At 34.5% G+C, this 24,075-nt stretch overlaps 1 protein-coding gene across 1 annotated transcript in view; it reads left to right on the top strand.

Annotated features, from left to right (window-relative positions):
- Positions 1 to 24,075, top strand: part of HDAC9 (histone deacetylase 9) — a 912,954-nt gene that overhangs the window by 700,243 nt on the left and 188,636 nt on the right. Inside the window, exons 20-21 of the mRNA XM_029929772.1 lie at positions 21,255 to 21,310; positions 21,555 to 21,642. Coding sequence (XP_029785632.1) covers positions 21,255 to 21,310; positions 21,555 to 21,642 — 144 coding nt within the window. The remainder of the gene's footprint in view (positions 1 to 21,254; positions 21,311 to 21,554; positions 21,643 to 24,075) is intronic.

Raw genomic sequence — 24,075 nt, forward strand, 5'->3', positions numbered from 1 at the left:
AGCTGGAGGAGCCACAAACTAGGTGTGAAGGTAGTGGTGCCTCCTCCTTCAGCACGCACAGCTGGACACACCACATTTGCCCGCTACTGGTCCCCTATCCTTTGGGTCAGCAGGGCAGTGGAGGAGAGCTTTAAATTTGATGTGACACTAGCATTTAATAAGAGCTGGACTTTCTAATATCTAAAGCTGAAACCATTTCTGTAGCTGAGACACTGTGGACTATATCAAATAAAGACTAAAGAAAGGTTAGAACTGGGTGAAAAATAATGCTGTTTCCTTTTTAAAATTTAGCCCATTTATTACAGCAGGGTGTTAGTTTCTATTACTACTGTAACAAATTACCACAGATTTAGTAGCTCAAGTCAACAAAAATTTATTATTTTCAGCCCTTGAGGTCAGAAGAAGTATACAGGTCACACTGCAGCCCTGCTGACACCTTCATTTTAGCCTAGTGAGATCTGTCCAGTTACCTTGCATAATCAGATGTTGGCAGAATTCGTTTCCTTGGGGTTGTTGGACTGAGGTCTCTCTTTTTCGGTTAGCTGTCAGCTAGGAGCTACCCTTCGCCCCTAGAGGCCTCTCTGTTCTTTTCACATGGCCTGGACATCTCAGAGCCAGCAAGAACACATAGAGCCCTTCTCAAGCTGTCATTTTTCTGTCACTGCATCTCTCTCTGACCACAACTGAGACAGGTTCTCACCTTTTAAGAATGTGTATGATTTGACTGGACCACCTATACAGGGCTGGGTGCCCTTTCCATCATAGTCTTTAATCGTAATCATTTCTACATTTTCCTTTGTCATTTAATGTCACATTCAAAGATTCTGGGAATTAGGACATGGATGTTTTGGGGGGACTTCTGCTTACCACAAACAGTAAAAATTTAAAATGGATTCCTTCTTTAATATTCTCACCACATATGATTGTGAGCTGTTAGGTAATCATTGATTTTTTTTAAATAAATCGTATGATTTAGTTGTACAAATTTCTATCCCTTGCTACCACCACACATTATAAAATATTTAAATCAGAAAGTTTCTTCATTCCTTGATAGTTGCTTTCCAATACAGTCAAACACTGATCAGATTATTCTCATAGCTACCTGATTATTCCTACTATGAGCTTTATATGTAAGGCAGTATACTGTGTGTAGACTTTTCTGTGGGGTACATTTCACTTTATGTTTTTGAGGTAAATCCGTACTATTCCATATATTGTTTAGCTTGTTAACTTTTACTGCTGAATAGAATTTTATTTTATGAATATTATGCAATTTGTTGATTCATTTCCGTTTTGGACTATGAATAAAGCTGCTATGAAGATATTTTTCCAAGTCTATTTTAGATGTATGTTTTTATTTCTCATAGATAAAGGCCTAGGAGAGAAATAACTGATTATAGTTTTAGTGTTTATGTCATTTTATGAGAGAAGGACAAACTATTCTCTAACCTAATTGTGTATTTTATCTGTATAATCTATACTGCTGTCACCTCTTTTGTTCCTGAGACTGGTAATTTGTTTCTTCTTTCTTTCTTTCCTGATCATCCTAGCTGGAAGCTTATCAATTTTTTTTTTTTTTTTTGTCTCAAGGAACCAACCTTTGGTGTAATTAATATTCTTTCTTTCTTCATTTTGTTTTCTATTTCATTGATTCCATCATTTTTCTCTTTTCTCTTTACATTGGGTTTCATTTTCTCTTTATTTTTGTTTATTTCAGTTTTTTAAAGGAGGAGCTGAGATCATTGTCTTGAGAGTATTGACCTTAAAAAACAAAAGAGCCAGTTATTTTATCAACAAAATTCATTTCTTCAGGAATAGCAGCGGAATTGTAATATGAGACAATTAAACCGGTGAAGTAGGAACAAATCCAGAGAACAGAAGAGGCTTGCTTTCATAAGAGAAAGGGGGAAGCTGGGAGGGGCTTTTCACTGAGTTCTCATTGACTGGGCTGTTGTGAGGTAAGGAAAAATCCTTCCTTCCTCCCGCTGGGGTATGTAAAATAAGCTGCTTTTAGGAATGTGAGGTCTGCTTCTTAGGGCTGGTGGGAGTGTGAGAGCGCCCCCTTCAGGGCTTCCCAACTCCATTTTCAATGACATTTTCTTTACTTATTTTCACAAGCTTTGATCTTTTTTTTCAATATGGACACTTAGTGCTATAAATTTCTTTCCTTATTATTTTTAATAAAAATTGTTTATATTTAAGAACATGAGGACTTGATATCCATATACTTAATAAAATGTGTACAACAAATCAAGCTAATTAATAAGTCCATTTCCCCATAGAATTACTGATTTTTTCATTTTTTGATTGAACTATAATTAATATACAGTGTTATAATTAGTTACAGATGTACATTGCCCCAATTCAACAATTCTATACATTATTCAGGGCTCACTAAGATAAGTGTATTCATCTACTCTCACTGAACCCCATTATTATAACCTTATTTCCATCTCCATTACTTTTTTATAACTGAAAGTTTGTACCGCATATTCCCCTTTATCTATTTCACACACACGCTAACCTACCTCCCCTCTGGGGTTCTCTGTATTTAAAAATCTCATTCTTTGTTTGTTGGCTGCTTTCTTTGTTTTGTTTTTAAGATTCCACATGTAAGTAAAGTCATATGGTATTTGTCTTTCTCTGACTTATTTCACTTAGCATGATACCTCTATAGCCATCCATGTTCTCACAAATGGCAAGATCTCATTCATTTTAATGGCTGAGTAATATTCCACGTGTGTATGTATATGTGTGTGTGTGTGGATAGATAGATAGATAGATAGATAGATAGATAGATAGATAGATAGATGGATGTCTGTTTGGACATTTGGGTTGCTTCCATATCTTGGCTATTGTAAATAATGCTGCAGTTGTCATGGAGGTGAACCTATCTTTTTGAATTAATGTTTTTGTTTTCTTTGTGTAAATACCCAGTAGTGGAATTACTAGGTCATAGGACATTTATATTTTAATATTTTGAGGAACCTCCATACTGATTTCCACAGTGACTGTACCGATTAACATTCCTACCAGCAAAGCACAAGAGTTCCTCTTCCTCAACATCTTCACTAACATTTGTTGTTTCTTTTTGATTCTAGCCGTTCTGACAGGTGTAAGGTGATATCTCATTGTGGTTTTGATTTTCCCTGATGATTTGTGATGTTGAGCATCTTTTAATGTGTCTGTTGGCCATATGTCTTCTTTGGAAAAATGTCTAATCAGGTCTCCTGCTCGTTTTTAATTTGATTATTTGTTTTTTGGGTATTGAGTTGTATAAGTTCTTTATATATTTTGGATATTAACCCCTTATCAGATATATCATTTGCAAATACCTTCTTCCACTCAGTAGGTTGCCTTGTAATTATGTTGATGGTTTCCTTTGCTGTGCAAAAGATCTTTTACTTTGGTGTAGTCTCAATAGTTTATTTTTGCTTTTTGTTTCCATTGTTTGAGGAGTCATATCTTAGAATAATGTTGGTAAGGCTGATGTCAAAGAAATCACTGCCTATGTTATCTTCTAGGAGTTTTATGATTTCAGGTCTCATATTTAGGTCTTCAATCCATTTGAGTTCATTTTTGTGCATGGTATAAGAAAGTGGTCCAGTTTCATTCTTGTTTGTATCAGTTGTCCAGTTTTCCCAGCACCATTTAATGAAGAAACTCTCACGTTGTATATTCTTGCCTCCTTTGCAGATTAATTGATCATATAAGCATGAGTTTATTTCTGGGATCTCTTTTCTGTTCTTTTGATGTATATGTCTCCTTTTGTGCCATACTTTTTTGATTACTATAGCTTTGTAGTATATCTTGAAATCCGCTTTGGGACATCTCTAGCATTGTTGTTTCTCAAGTTCACATTGGCTAATTAGAGTCTTTTCTGGTTCCTTACAAATTTTAGTATTATTTGTTCTATTTCTGTGAAAAACACTGTTAGTATTTTGACAAGGATTACACTGAATATGTAGATTGTTTTGGGTAGAATGGATATTTTAACAATATTAATTCTTATATTTCATGATCATAAAGTATCTTTCCATTTGTGTCCTCTTCAATTTCTTTCCTCAACATTTTATAGCTTTCAGAGTACAAGTGTTTTCCTGCTTGGTTAGGTTTATTGCTAGGTATTATTCTTTTTGGTGCAGTTGTAAATGGGGTTTTTTCCACTAATTGCTTTCTACTTCATTATTAGTATATATAAATGCAACAGACTTCTGTATATTGATTTTATGTTCTTCAACTTTACTGAATTCATTTATCAGTTCTAAAAATTTTTTGGTGGAGTCATGAGGTTTTGTTTTTTTTAAATACAGTATGTCATGTCATCTAAAAAGAGTAAAGGTTTTATTTCTTCTCTACCAATTTGGATACCTTTTACTTCTTTTTCTTGGATGATTTCTTTGGCTAGGAATTTCAGCACTGTGTTGAATAAAAGTTATTAGAGTGCACATTCTTGTTCCTAATCTTAGAGGAAAAGCTCTGTTTTTCACCAATGAGTATAATGTTAGTTGTAGGTTTTACATATATAACCTTCATTATGTTGTAGTATGTTCCTTTTAACCAACTCTTTTGAGAGTTTTTATCATGAATATATTTCATATTTTGTCCACTGCTTTTTATGCATCTCTTGAAATGATCATAAGATTTTATCCTTTCTCTTTTTAAGTTGATGTATCATGTTGATTGATGTGCAAATACTGAACCACTCTTGCATCCCTGGAATAAATTCTACTTGATGATCATGGTGAATGGCTTTTTAATGTATTATTTAATAGGCTTCTTAATGGTTTTTTTTGAGGGATTTTACATCAGTGTTCATCAGAGGTATGGGCCTGTAATTTTCTTGTTTTTTAATGTATTTGCTTGGTTTTGCTATCTGTGTAATACAGGGCCCATAGAATGAATTTGGAAGTTTTTCTTTCTTTTCTATTTTTGGGATAGTTTGAGAAGAATAAGTAATCACTCTTATTTAAAAGGTTGGTAGAATTCATCTGTGAAGCCCTCTGGTTTTGGACTTTTGTTTGTTGGGAGGCTTCTGATTATTGATTCATTGTCAGTAATTCATCTGTTAAGACCTTTTTTTTTTTTTTCAGGAGAGCACCTGAAATGTACTTTCTTCTTTTTTTAAAAAAAGTTTATTTATTTATTTTTGAGAAAGAGAGGCAGTGTGAACAGGAGAGGGGCAGAGAGAGAGGAAGAGAGAATCTCAAGCAGCACAGAGCCCAATGCAGGCTCACACCCATGAAATTGTGACATCATGACTTAAATTGGAACCAGGAGTTGGATGCTCAACTGACTGAGCTAACCAGGTGCCCCTGATATACTTTCTAAGAGTATTAATTTCTACTTGGGGATTTTTGAAGATATCTGTCAATTGATGGGAAATTGGATTCTACTAGAGTCAGAAAAATAAGCTTTGTGTTATTGAATCATGTTACATTAATTGAAACTTGTAACAGTGTAATTCTCTTTATCTCCTCCTGTGTATCAGGTATTTTACTTTCACACGTATTATAGATCTCCACAACAAATTACCATTGCTGTTGTTTCAGTAATTGAAATTTTTTAAAAGGTATGTTGGTATGTACTTGTGTGTGTGTGTGTGTGTGTGTGTGTCACAGAAAGGGAGAGAATGAATGAATGTGTGTATACATATACAATATAAAGATAGTTTATAAAATATCTTTTATATTTACCTGCATATTTAATCTTTCTGGTGCTCTGTATTCATGTGGGCAGATCCAGACTTCCATCTGGTATCATTTCCTTTCAGTCTAAAGAATTTCCTTCAGCATTCCTTGTATTGAAGTTCAAATTCAGCTTTTGTTTGTAAGAAAATGTTTTTCTTTTCCTTAAATCCTTGAATGATATTTTCATTTGATATAGAATTTTATTTTGATTATTATTTTATAGTATAAAGGTATCCTTCCAGTGTCATTTTTTACACTTTTTATTAATGATGAGAAATCAGCTATTACTCTTATAATTGACTTCTTTATTTAATGATTTAATGCATCTTTTTTCTCTCTTTATCTCTTTTTTAGTAGTTTTGTGATTAGGTATGGTTTTCTCTCTTTATATCCTGCTTGAGTTCATTGAGTTTATTATGTAAAGTGGCTTGCTGTTTTTGATAGAATTTAGAGAGTTTTTAGGTAATATTTCTTAAAATATTTTATTTATTCCCTTCTCTATATCATCTGATTGCTAGAGTCCAATTGTGGTAGGGTCCCCTCCCTAAGGAGAGGGGGGGAAAAAAGAGGGAAAGAGACAAAAGGGAAAAATAAAAAGCTTCAAGGTAACATGGCTATGCACTTACATGATAGCACCCCTCATGACCTTGTAAACTGAGACCACTTCATCAGGCTACATGTTTGTGTGCGTTACCGTATATGGGTGACAAAGAAATAGAAAACATATAAAAGACTATGCCACGTGATGTTTCGTGCTCAGTTCTTCAGGTATGAACCCAACTGAGCGGTGCCCACATGAATAAAGTTACTTCCTGGAAATTAAAAAGCCTTGGTGTTGTCACTCTCTGGGCAGGAATCCTGCTACACAATTACATCTTTATCATTTCATACTTAACATTAGACTTAGAGGGTCTATTGATTTTTTTCAGTCTTTTTCTCTTCTCCTTATTCCTACTTGGATACTTTCTCTTGACCTGTTAAGTTTGTCATTTTTGTCATTTGTTATATCCAAGCTGCCATTAATCCCATTATGATAATTTTTCATTTCACACAGTGTATTATTTACTTTTAAGATTCCCTTTTAGTTCTTTTTTACAGTTTCCAGATCTCTTTTGAAATTTTCCTCTTTAACATTATATTTCTCATCCTCATCTTTTCCTATAGATTCTTTAACATGTCTATTATAATTATTTTAAAATCTTTATTTGGTCATTTTAATATCTGAGTCACTTTTGGGTATGTTTTAGTTACCATATTTTTTACTTTTTATTGCTTCTTTGCATGTCTTGTGATATTTGATTATATACTAGGCATTGTGTTTAAAAATCAGTAGAGTCTAGAAAGGGCTTGTTTCTCTGGGATTTAATATCTTTTAAAATCTCTTTCTGTCCAAAGCTCTTCAGTGGTTTAAAGAAAAATGTTTTTGTTTGTTTGTTCAGTGATTTATTATTACTTTTGCAGGACTGAAGTTTTGTATATCCTTTTTCTCTCTAATCAGGTGTGGATCTTCAAAACAAGTATATATTTGAGAGTACATTGAAGTTTTCTGCTGGTTCAAATGTTCTCATTCTCATAATGGATAAATGTCACTAATTAGACAGTTAGACAATTAGACATTAGACAAAGGCACATTAACTTATTTCTCTTAATTCTTCAACTTAAACTAAATAACAAATATGTTACCAATATTCTCTCAGGATGTCCACTGTCCTGGATGGACGCTGGGCACTGTGAATGGATATTTAAACATCAGAAAAAGGAAGAAACCTTGGCAGTTACATGTTTACTCTTATGGAAAACTGCCTTGTTCTTGACCTTCTCATCATCTTTCATACCAAGTGTTTCAACTTTTCTGCACACTATTAAATTAGACAGTTTAGACTGAAGGTAAAAAGTGAACCTACCTATTACTCAGACTGTTTGCTCAGGAACTAGGACTTGTCGCCTAGTTGGCCTGCCTGTGGTGTTCCACCACAGTGTCTGCTTCCTTCTAGGTTTTTATTTTGGCATCTGCTTTTCTGACGGCTAATATTTCAATTTCTAGTTTGTAGTTTTAACTGCCTGCTCTATGGTAATTGGATATGCCTATTTCTACCCTTTCCATTTGGTACTTGGCTCTGGGCTGTCCATATTTCATTACTTGTATGTGGTTTTGCTTATACTGATTAAAAATTGCACATCTGCCCTCAGACTCTATCTATGTCTCTCCCCTCTAAGCCTTGCTGAGCTTTGCTCAATCCGTGACACCTACTTTAGACTTTTAGTCAAAGTTCTAATGATATTTTAAGAATAATGTAGATATCAAAGAATGCTTCTTAAATTCCAGGCTCACATTTTGCATTTACTTACATTTTATTCTGTTATATTTTCACTTCGATATTTAAAATATAGCACAAATAACTTATAATGAAAAATGTATTTCAACTTATTTGTGTTTGTTTATTATATTTAAAGTATTAAATTTTATACCTGCTGGTTTATGTCTAATGCATATGTTGACTTTCCTCCTTGTTTCAGTCTCTGCAAAAAACATTGTTTTGCTTTTTGATACCAATGTCCAAATCACACATATCATACACACTTAAAAAACATAGGTTTTTTACACCTTTGTAATTTTATATTTCAAAAACGTTCATACACACACATACAAACTTGTAAAATGAAGTCTGGTCATTTGATTAGGTCTTTTTTCCACATGAAGCTGCTATGCACATGTTACATAATTTAATTTCTTTGGTTGAGGTTTTGATTCAGTTACCTACCTTTGAGTGATCTGACAAATTTAATTGCTGGTGTCCTTGTTATAGTTTAGAGTCATGGAGAATTGGAATTATTGAAGGATGAAAATTTACAATGAGAGTAAGAATAATATGACCTAATTAGTATCTACCTAAACACCCAGACATTTGAGTAATATTTATAAAATGTACATTGCTACTCTTAACATTTTTGAAATTTCATTTATCTAATTGAATAAATATATGCATGTACCAAAAGATACCAAGAATATTAGAACCACCCTTGACTGAATGAAATCTACTGTGGTAAGATGTAAATATAATGACAGATGTGATCTTTGCCATGGGACATTTGTTGACATAGTTTTTTCCCCCAGTGTCATTTATTATCAGATCTTGGTCATCACTACGCACTTAGTATTTTTTAATTTCCTATAATAATTACTATTATTATAATGACATATTGTTATATTATACTGTTATCCTCACAGAAGGCTATGATCATGATTTTTCCGGTTCTTAAAAGGAAAACAAATGCAAAAACTCTTTTGCCCTAATTCCTTTTTATTTTCAGAAGTTTTTCATATTGAGGCTCTATTTACATAATGAAAAATACCTGATTTTTTTGGTCAGTGTGGGCCAAAAACCAGTCATGTCTCAAAAAGTTCAGGGAATTAAAATTGTTGGACCTTGTGTCAGCTGAAACCACTGATTGTTAAACAAATAGCTTTTAGTGAGTCATGATTGCCCTAGTAAGCCTCTCCTGATGGTCTTCCCACCTCCCAATAGAAAATTCTTCATAGTGGACCTATTATAATGATTTTCATACAGGGCTCAACCTAAATTATGTGTAACATAAGTACCATCAAATGCCTTGTCTCTTTTCTACCAGGAGACTGATTTTTCATGAATTTGTTTATTCCTGTCTATAGTCACATCTTTGCCAGGCTTAAAGCTGTAGGCATTATAGGCCACAAATGCCAGTCTTCCTTGAACTGTTTTCAAGTGCTGTCATCAAGCTTCTTCCTTCTGGATTCTTCAGGGAGCAGGGCTGGCAGCTGTGCATATGCTTTGGGGTCCACCATTCAGTTAAACTGCTAATGCTGGGCTCCTGTTTTCCTGGCTCCTTTGAGCTCCCTCAAAGAAACAAAATGGTATTCCCATATGTCCCTTATTGTTTTCTTGGCAAATCTCCCTGCCTCCTTTAGCCTCCCAGATTCTAGAATGTAAGAGACAAACTCTCTTTGTGAAATTTCCTTTCCTCAGAAGCTGTAGATAAATAACATTGATTCTAAAGCAAGCTGTCTTTTTAGAAAAATCCTTTTTAAGGCTGAAGTTAACTGGTTTTGAGGACTATATTGGCATATTTCAAAATATTATGAATACCAGTGAATTGCATTTAAAGGGAACCCAGCAAACTGACCTTGATTTACTGATTTCATTGTCAAATTTTATAAGTTCAGATATTATTAGAAGATACCTACTGACTTAATGTTCAAGTATTCTACAACACCGTATTTTATCCTTACATTCCTGTTTTAGTTCCTTCCCTTTAGAAAGAATCCCAAACCAAGATTTAATATTTCATATATAGAATTAGGGGCACCTGAGGGGCTCCATTGGTTAACCATCCGACTTAGGCTTAGGTCATGATCTCACGGTTCATGGGTTCAAGCCCTGTGTTGGGCTCTGTGCTGACAACTCAGACCCTGGAGCCTGCTTTGAATTCTGTGTCTACCTCTCTCTGCTCCTCACACTCAAAAATAAAACATTAAATAAATTTTATAGATAGAATTAACAGTAAAGATATACAGTACTTTTCAAAGACTTATGGAATTATGTCCAGGTAGATAAAGTCTAGCATTTGTCAGCAGTAGATCTTTAAGATGATATAATTTAATCCTTTCTAATGAAGACAGACATGATAGGGTGAACCAATTATTTCCAGTATTTAGTAGACTTAATGACTTTCTTTTTACTTCCAAATGAAATTTTATTTCAAGAAATGAAAGCTGGGAAGAAGAATATTTTACTCACATTATTATTGTCATACTATAAATCATGTGGAACTACTTTTCATCACAGATATTAGGTAGCTGAAGAGGAAGACTCAGAATACACAAAAGGTGTGCGATCACTATTCATTAGGAGCTTTGAGTGGGAGCTGTTATAGGGCATGTTATATCCATAATGGTCAACTTGAGACTGCAGGTTTTTTAACATCTTCTTAACACTCCTCTACCTGAGCCATTTCCTGAAAAGTAGAATCTGAGCCAGTTGCTTCACAGGCTCTTACAAGGAAAACAAGTCAGAGAAGCAGGACAGGAGGAGTTCCTCTCTGTTTTTCTTTCTCTGCTCCTGAGTTGATTTCCAGTAATCTAAATCCCCAAATCCATTACCAGGAAGTAAGAGGAGGGGAAGGAGTATTCATTCAATTTTCATGAATGATCTTTCACTCTGAATTTTAACATCCAGTGATCTCAACAAAGATACGTGAACAATTGAACAATTTTCAACTTCAGCTGAAAGAATGGACTTTCATACCATAGTATAGCATACTATGTTGATTGTAACCAGCACCATTTTAGATGAGGGAACAGTCCACAAGTTCCCATGAACCATCGTGGATATTTCACAAGGTGCTAGAGAATTCTGATGGACATTTTTGCCTTATTCCACTTTATCTGAATCATAGGAAAGGGAATACTTATAAAGTGCTTAATGTAGCAAGATGTGTGGTTTTGTTTATATTTTAAATCCTGTTACAACAAATATTATTACCCCACCACCCCTGATAAAAGAAAAGGGAAGGGAAGGGAGATGATGGGAGAGGGGAGGGAAGAGGAGAGAAGGGAAGAAGGAGAGGAGGAAGAGAAGGAAGGAAGGAAGAGAATACTAACCCATACAACAATTAAAACACCCAAAAAGAGGATTCAGCAAACAACATATTCATCTCAAGCAATGATTTTTGAAAAACAAAATTTTACTTTAATAGAAAAACATTAGGATCTTCCATACAAGTAAATCTTACAGAAGCATTATATCTTTACCATGTTTCTGACTTCTTCCCTCTGTGCAACTTAATATAAAGAACCGAAATTTTATTACTGTAAATAAGTTTTAAAACATGTCAAGCCAGCTAATGCATGCTTTATTTTTATTACTCTTAATCTGTCATATAGAAGACTTGTATACTTGGCAAGCACATTTCTTGAGATGTTAAAAAGGTCACTTATAGGCATATAGATTTGTTGAGAGGTAAGTTGTGCTAGCCTAGCATAGACTAAATTTCAGATTCTGGTTACTTTCAGCACTTCTTTTCACTAGCACCAATAGCTTATTCACCAATATATTTGATAATTAGAGTTATTATTTAATAGGAAAGTAGACTATAATACTTCCAACTATTTTTAATATATATAGGTAAACGGATGTTTCTTAAAGTCTTTTTCAAAACTGATAATGCATCAGTATGAATATGGAGTTGCTGGGGTTTTGGCTTCTAGTGAAATTTTTCAAGCATATAAACCACTGCATATGAATTTCCAATTCAGAAAATGTATTGAAATAATAATTCAACCATCACATCTTTACTTGGAAATACATGCCATAGAGCTTTTCCATGCTGTGCTTGGTTTTCATACATAGTATTTCACTGAGGATTGATACTTAAGTACATTTAGAAATACTTTAGTAGTAATGTTTAGACATTGGGAGGTCATTATTGAGTTCTAAATTAACAGTTCACTTAAAAAGAATTTTTTAAAAACAGAATCCAATCAAGTGGTCTGACATGCTCAATTAGTCTTTGTATAGTACACAGTTACATTATACATAAGACATTTTTTTAAGCAGGATAGAGTTCTTTGATTTTATTGTTATAGCTTTCAAAAACAGCTACATTAAAAAGGTTAAGTAAAAATTTAATATTTGACCAACTACTTTTAACAAAAAACAATCTCTTGTCAGTTTATTAATATCATAGAGAATTTCTGTGCTATGCATTGTGGTTATGTTTTTATAAAGAATAAATCAAAATTATAAAGTTGCTAATGGGACTAGGTGCTATATTATAGGTAGTTTAAGCTCTAGATCATTGTTCAATATTTTTGAAAATGTACAAATAATTTTTACTTTCCTCTTTTGGATTATATATGCATTGGCTAATTTTTTAATATAATGTGTTCTTGACTTTCTACATTACTCTCCTCAGTAGTGATTAGGCCCTTATTTTACATGAGTTCTGAAACCTACATTTCTCTGTATAGGTTGGAATTACTAATGGTTCTTTTTATCCATTGAATACCTACTTGGTCATGAGGATGTTAGAGAAACAAAAATATACATTTCTCCTGTTCACAAGACCATCTTAGTGAGTGCAACAAATAAAATGATCAGGTTATTTTACATTTTCCAAATATTCAGTTTCCATCCATGCCAGGACAAACTGAGCTTATGCATTTGAATTTTGGTTAGGTGAGGTAAAAAAAAAAAACAAACCCCCAAACCTTTAAAGTAATTCTAGTGATTTGCTTACTGCCTGGGGAGGGTTTCACTATGCATATAAAGAATATACACAGTTTGACATTTTGAGAAATTTGACCAGAAAATAAAAATGTCATCTGTTATAAAAATAGTCTATAGTCTTAAATGATTGAATTACTTTCTGTCTCATTCAAATCCATTTTTACATATAGACAGTGTCATAGATTCCCTTTCCATGGCTATATACGGGGAGTAGATAGTCTCCTGAATTTCCCCATATGATGACATCAGAGAACATGTCCTTCTCCTCTTTAACCAAGGAGAAGCATCCACAATACTGATCTAGACAACAACAGCAAAAATATGGATGTGAGTACACTCTGGAAACATTGTTGCCATTAGTGACTAAAATATTGCCCAGACTCTATGATTAGTATGTTCGTGATTGGAGAGAATTTAGAACTTGAAAGATTTTAAAAATCAGATTATTAAAATAAAATACATCTTCATTAAATTAATACAAAGTTACAGAAAAGTACTTCAGCATTTGTTTCCTTAGATTAACTACTTAGTCTTCATAACTTTGAATAAAATACACATCAAGGAGTTGTTTCATGAAGTAAAGTAGAAAAAAAACTTAAAAAGATATGAACGTGTAGATTTTACTACTATAGTCTGAGACGCTCAAAAATTAAGGGAGATTAAGTAAAGGCATTATACAAACTTCAAGGTTTGAAAAACAGATAATTTTTAATGAAATGAAAATGTTATTGTTAGCAACAGATAAAATAATAAATTGAGCATCTGAATCCTTTATTATATATAGGTTTTCTTGACATTATACAGGCTAGTAGAATATTAAAAAGGTTCATTGAGAAATATTTATTGAAGACATATATTCTTTTTTATTTTTTTAATGTTTATTTATTTTTGAAAGAGAGAGCATGAGTGAGAGAAGGACAGAGAGAGAAGGAGACACAGAAGCTGAAGCAGGCTTGAACTCACAAACCATGAGATCATGACCTGAGCCAAAGTTGGACGTTTAACCAACTGAGCCACCCAGGTTGTATATATATTCTGGAGCCCGGGAAAACCCTGGTTCAAGTGGTATCCCATACATAAATCTCTTTGCCAGACAATAAAGGGTAGAGAAAAATACAAAACAAATTCCATGTTAAGAGACTCAAAATCCAGTGTGAAAATCTGAAATTTCTGTCCAGAAAAAAGTGTCATTTTAAATCACTTTTGCACAATAGTTCATCAATCAAAGACTCCATTAATTGTAAGGAACAAAATAGTTTATGTGTTTCTAAGAAAGAAGATGCTCCCAAGTCTTTTTTTTTTTCTTAGTTTATTTATATTTATTTTGAGAGAGAAGGTAAGAGACAAAGGAAGAGGAAGAGAGAGAGGATCCCCAGCAAGCTCTGCCCTGTCAGTGCAGGGCACGACACCGGGCTCAAACTCATGATCCATGAGATCATGACCTGAGCCAAAATCAAGACTTGGATGCTTAACCAACTGAACTGATTCAGCCACCCGGAAACTGTGATGCTTCCAAGTCTTCATAGACAACCTCCCATAAAAAGCTGGGATGCAAAAGTTGGGACCTTTGAGATAAGGAAGAACTTACAGCCAAGAGAAGATCAAAGGAAAAACCAGAGAGGTAAAAACCAGAAAGATAACTGTTCACAAATTTTTTTGATCATTCTTTACCAACCACTGGCTGTTAGGCACTGTGTAAGTCTAGATGATAAAATGGGAAACCAAGTCATAAAGGGGTAACCTCACTGTGGGGACATTATATAAGTTACAGTAATCAAAAGTATAAAACAATCACACTAAGAGGTACATCATTACAAACAAAGATAAGTTCTTGGAAACAGGGTCGGCAGATTTCCACGTGCATGTTACAGAGGAAACTGATGCTGACCTACTGAGGCTCAGAGATGGTTTTCTCTGAAAAAGTGATGTTAGATCTGAACTGTGCAGATAAGGAGGTGTTATCCAGGTAAATGGAGAGAATATATAAATGGAAGACATTCCATCCCAAAGTAGGAGCATGAGCAAAGGCCTGTGGCTAGAGGGAACAGGCATACTGGAGGCGGGAAAGAAAGCGACTGGCTGGGGTGGAGAAAGCAAATGAATTGTAGTGCAAAGGCCAGGTTGTACAGTGTGGCTAGTTTAAATGCTTGTTTTCAGGTGCCACATCTTCTGAGTGGGAATCCCAGCTCTTGCAAGTTCTTTAATCTTTCTATGCCTTGATTTCCTTGCTCATGAAATGAAGATAATCATGTTATTTCCCCACAGGAATTTTAGGGTTAAATCATCAATAAAATATTAGAATTTATATTTATCATACTTTTATTTGTATTATATTAATTCTATGTATTATATATGATAGAATTATAATACTGTTGTCATTTAGATTTATTTTGTTTATTTATTTATTTAGTGCAAGCTGTGGGAGAGAAGCGGAGAGACAGAGAGAGAGAATCTCAAGTAAACTCTACACTTATTGTGGAGAGTCTGACTTGGAACTCAATCCCATGACCCTAGGACCATGACCTGAGTCGAAATCAAGAGTGGGATTCTCAACTGACTGAGCCCCCCAGATACCCCTGTTTATTTTGTTTTACTTAAGAGAGACTTAAATGTGTATCTTACTTGCAAGGCAACAATACAGTATAGGAAGGAAAACTGATGACAACAGAAGGAAAGGGGAAAACTGTAGGTGAGTTGTTTATGAATAGATCAAATGGGGAGGGATAAAGTGCACAGGGGAATTAATGCTCTTAAATAGAATCAGACTCATGGAGGCAGATGATTAGATTTGATTATAGGAGGACGAGGAAATTTTATTCTAATTGCTTCTTTTTTTTTAAGTGAATAAGAAACTAAGTCATCAGCCTGGGTCAAGAGTGAGCAGGGGTTAATGGAGACTTGAAGAAAGAGAAGAAGGTAGAAATACTTTTCTGAAATGAGACTTACTTGGCTAAGGAATGTAGTGTGCTGGGCATCATGGAGAGCCTGTCTGAGGTTTGTAATCATGAATTTTAAGGAAGACCAGTTTTCTTGCTTTTATATAGGCTTAGTTGCAGGAACAGCAGATAGGAGTTGTATTTAATCAGTTTTATAATTTTATCAGTGGAGTATGTTGAAGGAAAAAAGGGACAAAGTGACTAAAGTATTTATGGACTGGATGTTTGTGTCCCCAAAATTTGTAATGTTGAAACTCTAGCTCTGCTAGAATGTATTTGAAGAAAGGGTCCCTAAGGAGGTGATAAAGGTTACATGAAGTCATAGTGTTGGGGCCTTAATCTGATAGGAGTTGTGCTCTTGTTAGAAGAGGAAGAGATATTTGATTTCTCTCTTTCTCTCTCTCTCTCTCTCTCTCTCTCTCTCTCTCTCTGTCTCTCTGTCTCTCTCTCTCTCTGTCTCTCTCTCTCTCTCTCTCTCTGCTCTTGTGTGTGTTCACTCAGAAGAAAGTCCACATAAGGACTCTAGGAAAAAGTCAGACATCTACAGGCTGGGAAAAGTTCTCAACACAAACTCAATTCTGCCAGACCTTAATCTCAACTTCTAGCCTCCAGAACTAGAGAAATTTCTGCTGTTTAAGCCCTCCAGCTTATGATATTTTGTTATAGCAGTCTGAGCAGACCAGTACACCAATGGAGTAAATTGGAAGGAAAAGGAGACAAGATATCTGAAAATATATGCAAGGAAGTGAATATATTGACTGAAGTCTAATCAGATAAGGAGTTTACTGAACATGGTGCCAAGGATGAATGTTGTAGCAAAAGTCAAATAAGGTCAGTGGATTGAAAGTCACGGTGCAGCTAGCACATTAACTAGAAAATAGGATTGTAGTGGAGTAGGATGTTTGACACTATTATGGAATAGATGTCTCACTGGTAATGACAAAGTCTAGGAGTATGACTGTAAATGGAAGACAGATTCCTTGAAGGTGAGGACTCAGAGAACTGAGAAATCAAGATATTGAAGGGATTGTCTATATGTATTGATATTGATATCACTATGAATAATTACTGGAGGAATGATGGAGAGCAAGGTGGAAGTTTAAAAGGCAAAATATTCAAGGAGTAGATATAGATATAAGTACATAGACTTGCATGACATTTAGAGGCAGAATCAATAGGAATTAGTCATGAATTAATTAAATGGAGGAAGGCTAGTGAGAGGGAGCCATTAAGGATAACTCATTGGTTTCTGTCTTGAGCCACTGGATGAATCATGATATCATTGGTAAGTTAGAGAAGATCCAAAGTTTGATCTTGGATGTATTGAATTTGAAGTGAACTTCCAAGTGAGTATTTAAGTAAAAATATTAAGTAGGCGGGCTGATATTTTGGTCTGGTTCAGTGGAGGGATTATCCTGGAAATAGAAATCTGTGAAGTATCTGATGATGGATGGTAATTGAATCCACAAGAGTGGTGGTATTGCCTCCAAAGTCAGTGTGGAAAGGTGAGAGAAGTAAATAAACCTGGGGAGCATGAAATCACAGAAGCTAAGAGGAAAGTGTTTTTTTTTTTTAAAAGACTGTATAATCAATAGCATTTAAAACTGACACAGGTCCAGGTACGCTGAAAGCATAAAAATGTGTTTGGATTTAGTGACATGGAAACCATTGGTAACCTTAGTAAAAACTTATTTATTGGACTAAGGAAGTGGAAGATAAATTAGAGCTAGAATTTGAGGAAGAGGTGAGGATAAGGAGAAAGAAGACAGAAAGGTAGACCACCATTTCAAAAATTTTGCTTGCTAAAAGGGAAGAGAAGTGTGGCAGTTGGAGGGATCAGTGGAATGGAGGTATAGAGTATATTGTATAAATGTGTATATTTGTATAGTTTGGTGTGTATATATATATATATATATATATATATATATATATACACATTTTATATACTACAGGTGGTAAAATAGATTTTAGGAGGACTAACACTTCCTCTAATGTAACAGGAGGCAAAGGGAGCCAGATGGCCACAGCTCTCAGTCTCAGTCATCTTATTGTGTTTATCTTTTCTCTGTGTATGATCTAATCCTTTTTTATAAGAAAGTACTGGGGGGTGGGGTGCACGCCGCAGGCTTTATACTTTCAAAGTAGCAGTACAACACCAGGAGAACACCAGCCCTGTCTTGTACTGCATGCAGGGCTGCGAGGTGTGAGAGAGGAAGCAGCTTCTACTTGAACAAACTGTGGAAGCAGCAGCCCTGCTAGGCTTCAGAGGAGAGAGGGGCACTCATAAAAAACGTGGGACATGTGAGGGAGTCTGATGTTAATAAGAGCACAGTGACAGCTTTGGATGGATCATAATGACTGAGAAAATGTTTGTTATTGCACGAAGATAATTTTCAACCCCAAATCAAGCAGTTTCAGAAGCAGTTTTGCAGAATGGTGGAGGTTACTGTAGAAGATTATTAAGTGAAAGGCAAACCCCTCTTTCAAGGAATTTGGTTGTATGAGAGAAGAGAAGATAGAATTCAAATTTTCTTTGGCTTTTTTCCCCTCTATAGTCTAGTTAATTATTTATGTGATTTTATGTCCATCTTGTTCTTTAACATGATTTCTATTCAGACTGATTCTTTTGTACATAATACTTTATTTTTTTAAGTTTTTATTTAAATTCCAGTTACCATACATTAAAGTATTTGTACATAATACTTCCTAAAATCCTTTCTTCTGAGTCATTGTTCCTATTTTTCCTCTTGCCCAGACTACCCTTTAAATAGTTTCTTTACCTTTGTGAACACAGTTCTTCCTATAAGACAAATTCAAATCTGTCTCTCAACTTTATCTTTGGTTTATTTTTTTTCCATTATGAAATAATTAATGTTTGTTATAAAACCATTTGGAAAAGATATGAAATTATAAATTTAAACTAACCCACATGATACCATCACTCAGATATATCATACTGTGTCTATTATTTTTAACACTAGTATTTCCAAAGTTGATGTCTTTCTATTCTACTTACTATTCATAACATTTTAATGACTAACTAATATTTCATGGTAAATATGTACCATGATTCATTTGAACATTCTTCTAATATTAGCTGACTTAGAATATTCCCATTCTTTTGTAAACATTATCTTTTATATAAATACTTGTCTACAAAGTTCATAACACCTTTAGGGCAAAAATTCTTTAAGTATATTAGTAATTAAAAGGGTAAATGTTTTTTAAAGGCTCATTCTTCTAATATTAGCTGACTTAGATAATTCTCATTTTTTTGTAAACATTATCTTTTATATAAATACTTGTCTACAAAGTTCGTAACACCTTTAGGGCAAAAATTCTTTAAGTATATTAGTAATTAAAAGGGTAAATGTTTTTTAAAGGCTCTAAATCTATACAGATGTATTATTTTCCAGGAAGGCTATATTCTTCTAAGCACCATTTATAAGGGTATAAAGTACCATTCCATTGTCAGTATAGAGTATTGAAAAAAAATTCCAATTTCTTGGGTGGAAAAATATTTTTGTTAGAATTTAGTTTGCTTTTATTTGATAGTTAATTTAGTTGAATATTTTTTTCTTATGGATCACTGAATTTTTTTTCTTCTTTGTATTGTCTGTTCATGCCCTTTACCTGTAAACCATACTAGTTTTAATTGAATTGTAAAAGATCATTAGTATTGTGAACCCAATTACAGAAGTTCATTACATCCTAATTATATTGTCTTGTGTCATATCTGTTGTTTTTCCAAACAGGATGTTTGCACCTATCATAATATTTACTTAATAATCTATCCTCAGAAGTCCAATAGCACACTAAGACCTCACTCTACAATCTTAAAATTTTTGTCTCTATAGTCTTGTATGGTTCATTAATAGTTTCTCTTATATTAGTCTTTTATTGCCAGGCAGATAGTAAGTACCTTAAGAATAATAGTAGGAAATATGTTTACCACCATTTCTACATTTGTAATTAATACTGATTTATTTGACTTATAATTTGCTTCTGAGATGATCATGTATATACTCATCAAAAATGTAGCAAATTAACTCATTGTATGTTGGTTACTATAACATTCTAGAAAATTTATGTAAATTTATGTATATTTTAAAGTCCTAGGGAATAATTTTTTCTTTTTTTTTAAATTTTCTTTTAGTCTTTACTTATTTTTAAGAGAGAGTGAGAGAAAAAGAAAGCGAGTACAATCAGGATGGGGAGACATAATCTGAAGCAGGCTCAAGGCTCTTAGCTGTTAGCACAGAGCATGATGCGGGGCTCAAACCCATGAACCCTGAGATCATGACCTGAGCCGAAGTTGGACGCTCAACCAACTGAGCCACCCACTTGCCCCTAAATTATTTTTCTTGATATTATCTTTAGGATTGTAGTAAGATTTGGTAAAAAAGCAAATCCCAGGGGGATTTTAAAGTATATTAAAGTTATTTCAAAAGTTTTAGGTTTCTATATTACAGAAATATCTTTTGAGTATGTACTTGAATCATACTTAAGTGAAAGGTGGTGTGAACCATCTGATGAATGATTTTTTTTTCACATCAAGCCACCCAACTTTTCTGAGCACGCTGTCTTCGTAAGGATTTATAGTTCCTTGCCTTCATGCTGGAGTTACCTCAGCTTTCCGTGATGCATTCCAACTAATCTGGAGGTTAAGGCATTCCTTGATCATGGACAGATCTGATTGCTACTCAGCCCTGGAATTCTTTATAAAATTCCAGAATGTGGGCTAGAAATTGACTTAGGGAATCCAATAAAGTTGCAAGTCTTGGCAGTCATCCAAGCTAAATTTATAGACTGGAAGAAATATGGGCTTTCCATTGTTCTCTTTTTCACCTTTCTGGGGTTTCTTTTGTGTGTATGTGAGTGTATGAGTATAAATTTATCATTTTGCTGACAATGGAGTGGAAATAACCATTAAAAGGATCCAGCTAAAGAATTTTCACGTTGGATCTTCCCAAGTTTTTCCAAATTTTGACCCAAATCTGCACCAAGAGTGAATTTCTTCTCCCTCTATAGGATGTTGTTGTCATAAAATAAGAAGTTGTTCTTGAAAATGAATCATGCTAGGGTAACAGCTGACCTGCATATTTACCAGTTAGGTACAACTCCCAAATCCCTGTTCTTCCCCCGGCTCTGTGGGTGCCTTCTTTTTGAGACATGATCTGAGAAAATGTGATCATATATATCGTTTCTGTTCACTCTGTGAACTGACAATAGGGGCAAGAAAGCAAGCTCTGAAACCTCTTATACACTTCGATCTTTTCGTGTGTGCCTTATACTCTATAGAACATGGAGATCCAAGCCATCCTCCCGTATCTGATCTCTGAAAACCTGTCTTGTTTTTACAGAATGGGTTTGCTGTTGTAAGGCCCCCAGGCCATCATGCTGAAGAATCCACAGCCATGTAAGTACCAGGGACTGTTGCCCATCTCCAAGCGCCACGGTTCCTGGCGGTCACCTGCCCTGTGCATGTCTCTGAAGCCTCTAATTGTTAGCAGATGGACTGAAAAATCTTGCAAGGTACTCCCAGAAGCAGATTTATGGCTTCAGAGATCATATAGCATTTAAAAAAATGCTCTGAACATTATTTATAATGGTTTTCCTGGCTGATTTGCTTTCTTATTTCTCTGTTCTTCTCTATTCCGCAGGGGGTTCTGCTTTTTTAATTCAGTTGCAATTACCGCCAAATACTTGAGAGACCAACTAAATATAAGCAAGATATTGATTGTAGATCTGGTATGTATTCCTGGCCAGAGCTGCATTTTCAGTGACTCTAGATTAAAGGGAATGAATTTGTATTTCTCTGTTACATTGTCCTGCTTTTAGCACTTGCAAACAACTGAAGGGTGCGTTTCCTTTGAATGTGGAAACTCATTAAATTCAGGATTGCAGTTCTGAAACCATAAACATTCACGTTTCACTTTCATGGTGTTAACTGCAATTTAATGAGAAGAAGGCGCAGATCAGGGCAACTTTTATGATCCTTAAATGAATTGATACTTCCACAGTTAAAATAACCCAACAGAACCTGAATTTACTTTTCCCTGCAGAATATAGACTTTAAATCGTCAGATGTGCTGGAAAGAATGCTGTTGCTTAGGTAACCAATTGGCCACTTCCCTCGGTTAGCAATCATGTTGCTTGTTGTGCAACAGTGGTATTATTAAAACAAATCAGCATGTCATTCTTTCTGAAGATCTCAGATCATGTATGCCAGTTTGGGCAGGAACCTTGAGTGATTAAAAGTCAGAGGCATTAGATTAGTCTTGCATTTTAACATGATGCATTCTTACACAATAGAGTTATAATTTGTTTAACAAATGGTTTGTTTAAATGCAGATGACACTTGGCATGTTGTCTATAGTATATTCATGAATAATGAGCTGGAGATCTGCCCCATACAAAAAGGCCAACCCAGGAAAGGGCGAAAGAAAACTGACTGGTGATTTATGAGCCCCGTTTTCAGTTTGCCTCCAGTTCACGAGGAGGTGTAATAGGTTGTCTGACAAAGCATAGACAGGAAATGAACCCTGGCATCCAAAGCGAACCTGCTACATCTGCACTTAATTAATTTTTGCAGGTGATAAAAGATTTAAAGGCAAAATATGTTAAAAGTTTTTTTGAAGTGCAAGGCTTAATAGTCTAAATCTTGTTCATATCTGCACTCATAATTAAATCTTATTGGGAAGTCGTGGCCTCACCATCCAGCCCTCTGATTCAGTTAAGCAAGCACACTACTGGGTTTTAGAAAGCGTGAACAAAGCCATGTGAAGAAATACGTAGTTAAATTGAAATGAAGATAAAAGGAATGAAAGACTGATAACCATTTCTAATGCTTGGTATGAATGGATGTTTTCCACGTACTGTATCAAGCACTTTGGTGCTGAAAACTTCCCATGTATTTTCCAAATATGCTTGAGTTTCACTGTAGGTCATAGTTCACTATTAAAGAAATGTGTTGAAGGTCTAGATATACTACAGCAGCAAGGTCTTAAAGGTCTTAAAATTTTACAAAAATGAGAACATCAATACCTCTATTCCCATGTACATACAAAATGACATTTTCAGTAATTGAAAATTATAGATTTACATGATTTATAAGATAGTAAATTTAAAAAGTAATTTAATATACGTCTAGTACCATAAAGATAAGCCAAAAACTTGATTAAGACCAAGGATTGTAGGAAAATTTTTCCAAGTTTTCTAAAATTGTCAAAATTATACAGAAAAGAGATTATTAAACTGTCCTATCCTTAACAATCTTTTAAGGAAGAATTAATTTCTAAGGAATCTCTCCTGCTATTATTTTATGGTTCTGTGAAGATAATCACAAACTGTTAAGGTCCCTTTGAAAACACGTTTGTGAAATCCAGACTCTAAAGTAGTAAATTTTACAAGAGACTTAAAAGCTAAAATGCCTTGTTTGTGAAAGATACTTTGTATGTCACAAGATTTGTATATAAAATTTTGCTTTTATGTACACATAATGCATATCTATGTTAAATATCTAATGTTTATATTCTTATATATTAATATAAGACTGCTCTAGATAATTCAATATGATTTGTAAAATAAGTTGTTTGGTAGAGGACAAGGAGTGTCCTCTAAGCTTACTGGCCTTTGATTATAAATTTGCTCAATTATCCAATCACAAAGGATACTGATTTCCCAGCAGGCTATAGTAGAGGGGAAGTTTTTGTTTCAAATCCTCCAAAGATATGAAGATCTGTCCAAAGGGTTGCCTCTGAGATCACCACCAGCCCGCATATTCTAACTTTCAAGTCTTCCAAATTCTGCAGCTGCAGGAATACTTTGAGGAAATTCCCTTGCTTCTTCCAGCTGCCGAGAAGGAAGTTTTAAAGTGCCACGTGGCGCAGAGACATCCGTTCTCCCTGGCTGACAGGTCTATTCTGCAAGTTAGCAAAGGAGAAGTGAAGGTTCTTCAATGGCAAAAGAATTCCATTCCTGCATATCTGAAGTTACTAACTTTAGGCTAATTATTGTGAACTAGCTTCAAAGATTCTTGAACCAACAGAGGGCAAAACTACTCCATTGTCCAGCCGCTAGTTTCAGCATTTTTATATGCCTTGTAAATAGAGATCCAGAGCTCTAACTTACCTCCTATTTGGGGCCACAGCCAAATTCAGAGCCGTTGAGTATTTTGGGCAG

Source organism: Suricata suricatta, chromosome 2, assembly GCF_006229205.1.
Source record: "Suricata suricatta isolate VVHF042 chromosome 2, meerkat_22Aug2017_6uvM2_HiC, whole genome shotgun sequence".
Classification (NCBI taxonomy): Eukaryota; Metazoa; Chordata; class Mammalia; order Carnivora; family Herpestidae; genus Suricata; species Suricata suricatta.